The following is a 2,498-nucleotide window of genomic DNA, read 5'->3' on the forward strand; positions in this document are numbered from 1 at the left end:
AATGAGACTTCCAGGACATGGCATCTCCCAAAAGGGAAATGTCTGCAGAAGATAAGAAATGGCTAGATCTAATTCAAAGGGGGGTTAGAACTGTAGAGGGGGTTATGAGGTGCCACTGCCTCTGCGCGACAATCTTGGACCCTTGCCAGAAACAAGAGACATTGCATTGCGCCGTATGCACAGTCTTCGTAAGAAGCTAATGAAGGATGGTACCTACGCTAAGCAATACAGTGCCTTCATGACCGAGATGCTACAGAAAGGATATGCTGAGCGAGTGACCTCGGCCAGCCAGGAAAATGTATGGTATATCCCTCATTTTGGTGTGCAACATCCAGACAAGCCAGACAAGGTCCGTGTTGTATTTGACTGTGCGAGCAGGGTGGAGGGCACGTCGTTGAATGACCTAATATTGCAGGGACCCGATATGATGAACTCTTTGCTGGGTGTGTTGGTTAAGTTTAGGGGAGGTCTGTTTGCCTATTCAGGGGATATAAAATACAATGTTTTACCAGGTACGGGTACCAGAACATCAGCGGGACTACCTCAGGTTCTTTTGGTGGGAAATAGTTTTAATGAGGAGCCAACTGAGTTTAGAATGGCTGTACATCTGTTTGGGGCCTGTTCGTCACCCAGCATTGCGAATTTTGTGCTGAAACAGACAGCAAGCGACTTTGGGAATGGGTTCCAATGAGGAGCGGGACACCGTTGCTAACAATTTCTATGTAGACGACTGTTTGAGAGCCGAGGATCGTCAAGATGCCTTGTTAAGTAATTTGTTAGAGGTTAAGGAGCTTTGCGAAAAAGGGGGATTTACATTGACGAAGTTCAGTAGCTCATGCGTGGAGGTTTTGTCATCCATCCCAAGGGAGTGGTACAGTAAGGGCATTTCAGGGTTCATAGATGGATCAGGGCCAAATAAGACAAAGGCATTGGGAGTACAGTGGGACTTGGCCACTGATGAATTGGGTGTCCAGGCAGATCTGGTTTCAGTTCCAAGGACTAAACGCAGCTTGTTGTCAGCCATAGCCTCGATTTACGACCCCCTTGGCATATTGGCACCAGTTTTAATTGAGGGACGGATAATTGTGCAGGACTTGTGTAGATTGAAGATAGGCTGGGACAGGGGATTGGACTCCAACACCACTGACCGCATCAGGGTGTGGTGAACAAGTTGAATCAGACCAGAGGGATAAGTGTGCCAAGATGCCTAAGGAGGTTGGGTGGGAGTCAGCTACCCTAATACAGCTGCATCTGTTCTCGGATGCGAGCATCATGGCTTTAGGAGTAGTGGCATACTTGCGGGTCACCAGATCGGTGGGGAAATGTATCCTGTAGATTCATTATGGGAAAGGCAAGGGTAGCGCCCTCGAAGGACGTTCAGTACCCCGCTAGAGCTTAGTGCAGCTGTACTAGCCGTAAGACTTGGAACCACAATTCTGGCCATGATAGATTTCAAGGTGGATGAGGTCTATTATTGGACAGATTCAAACAACGGTCTTGCGTTATATTCGGAATGATCAAGCTCGGTACCAAACATTTATAGCGAACCGAGTCTCTATGATAAGGGAAGGAAGTGATCAGATGAGTGGAGGTACGTTAACTCTGAATGGAACCCGGCAGACGATGCATCACGCTCCAAGCAGTCTGAAAGGTGGAGAACAGGCCGGGTTTTTTGCTGAAGGGGAGGAGTTGTTTTTGGCCAGCAGAGCCAGCCCACATGTCCAACAGTGTGGAAGGGACTAGAAGTTAGGCGTGAGATAGGTCCCAAAAGGGCGCAAGTCTGCCAAACAATTAGCTTCAGGGTTGGGTTGGATTGTAGGCAGACAGGGTGGCATAAAATCATCCACCACTACTCAAAGTGGATCCGGCTACTCAGAGCCGTAGGTTGGGTCATATTGTTTACCAGGTATTTAATGTGCAAACATAGGCAGCAGCTTAGCGAAACAACTAACATGCATTTGTCTACACAAGTTATGAGCTTGGCAGAAACTGTTGGTTGTGCAGGTAGCACAGCGAATGACTTATGAGGTAGAAATAGCAAGTCTTGAGAAGGGCAGCACCATCAGGGTTTCCAGCTCCTTAAGAAATTGAAACCAATCCTGAGAAATGGGGGGGGGGGGGGGGGGCTATTGTGCGTTGGAAGGAGGTTATCACTGGCGAATATTGCCCCCGAGCGAAAGGAATCCAATTATTCTGCCATATAAGGGCCACTTGACTGACATAGTTATCCAGTATTATCACGAGCGTTCCAACCATATGGGCATAAATGTATGTTCTGGGTCTAATGAGGGAGAAATTTTTGGGTGGTTAAGGGCAATGCAGCGGTGAGGCGCGTGCTAGGAAAATGCATCAAGTGTCGCAGGGTACATGGAAGGGTAATTGAACAGCAAATGGCCGATCTACCACCTGATCGCGTGGAGTCAGGGAAACCACCCTTCTATCGCACCGTGGTGGACCTTTTTGGACCATTCTTCGTGAAAAGGGGCAGAGCGCAGATA

The 2,498-nt window shown here is 48.2% G+C and overlaps 1 protein-coding gene across 1 annotated transcript; it reads left to right on the forward strand.

Moving 5' to 3' along the window:
- The first annotated feature begins 677 nt into the window (after positions 1 to 677).
- Positions 678 to 1,166, forward strand: LOC135209783 (uncharacterized). The gene has a single exon (XM_064242564.1). The coding sequence runs from the start codon at positions 678 to 680 to the stop codon at positions 1,164 to 1,166; it is 489 nt and encodes a 162-aa protein (XP_064098634.1).
- Positions 1,167 to 2,498: the final 1,332 nt, after the last annotated feature.

Source organism: Macrobrachium nipponense, chromosome 38 (assembly GCF_015104395.2).
Source record: "Macrobrachium nipponense isolate FS-2020 chromosome 38, ASM1510439v2, whole genome shotgun sequence".
NCBI classification, from domain to species: domain Eukaryota; kingdom Metazoa; phylum Arthropoda; class Malacostraca; order Decapoda; family Palaemonidae; genus Macrobrachium; species Macrobrachium nipponense.

Coding starts and splice junctions, on each gene's coding strand:
- LOC135209783 (XM_064242564.1), top strand. CDS start 678: ATGGGTTCCAATGAGGAGCGGGACACCGTTGCTAACAATTTCTATGTA.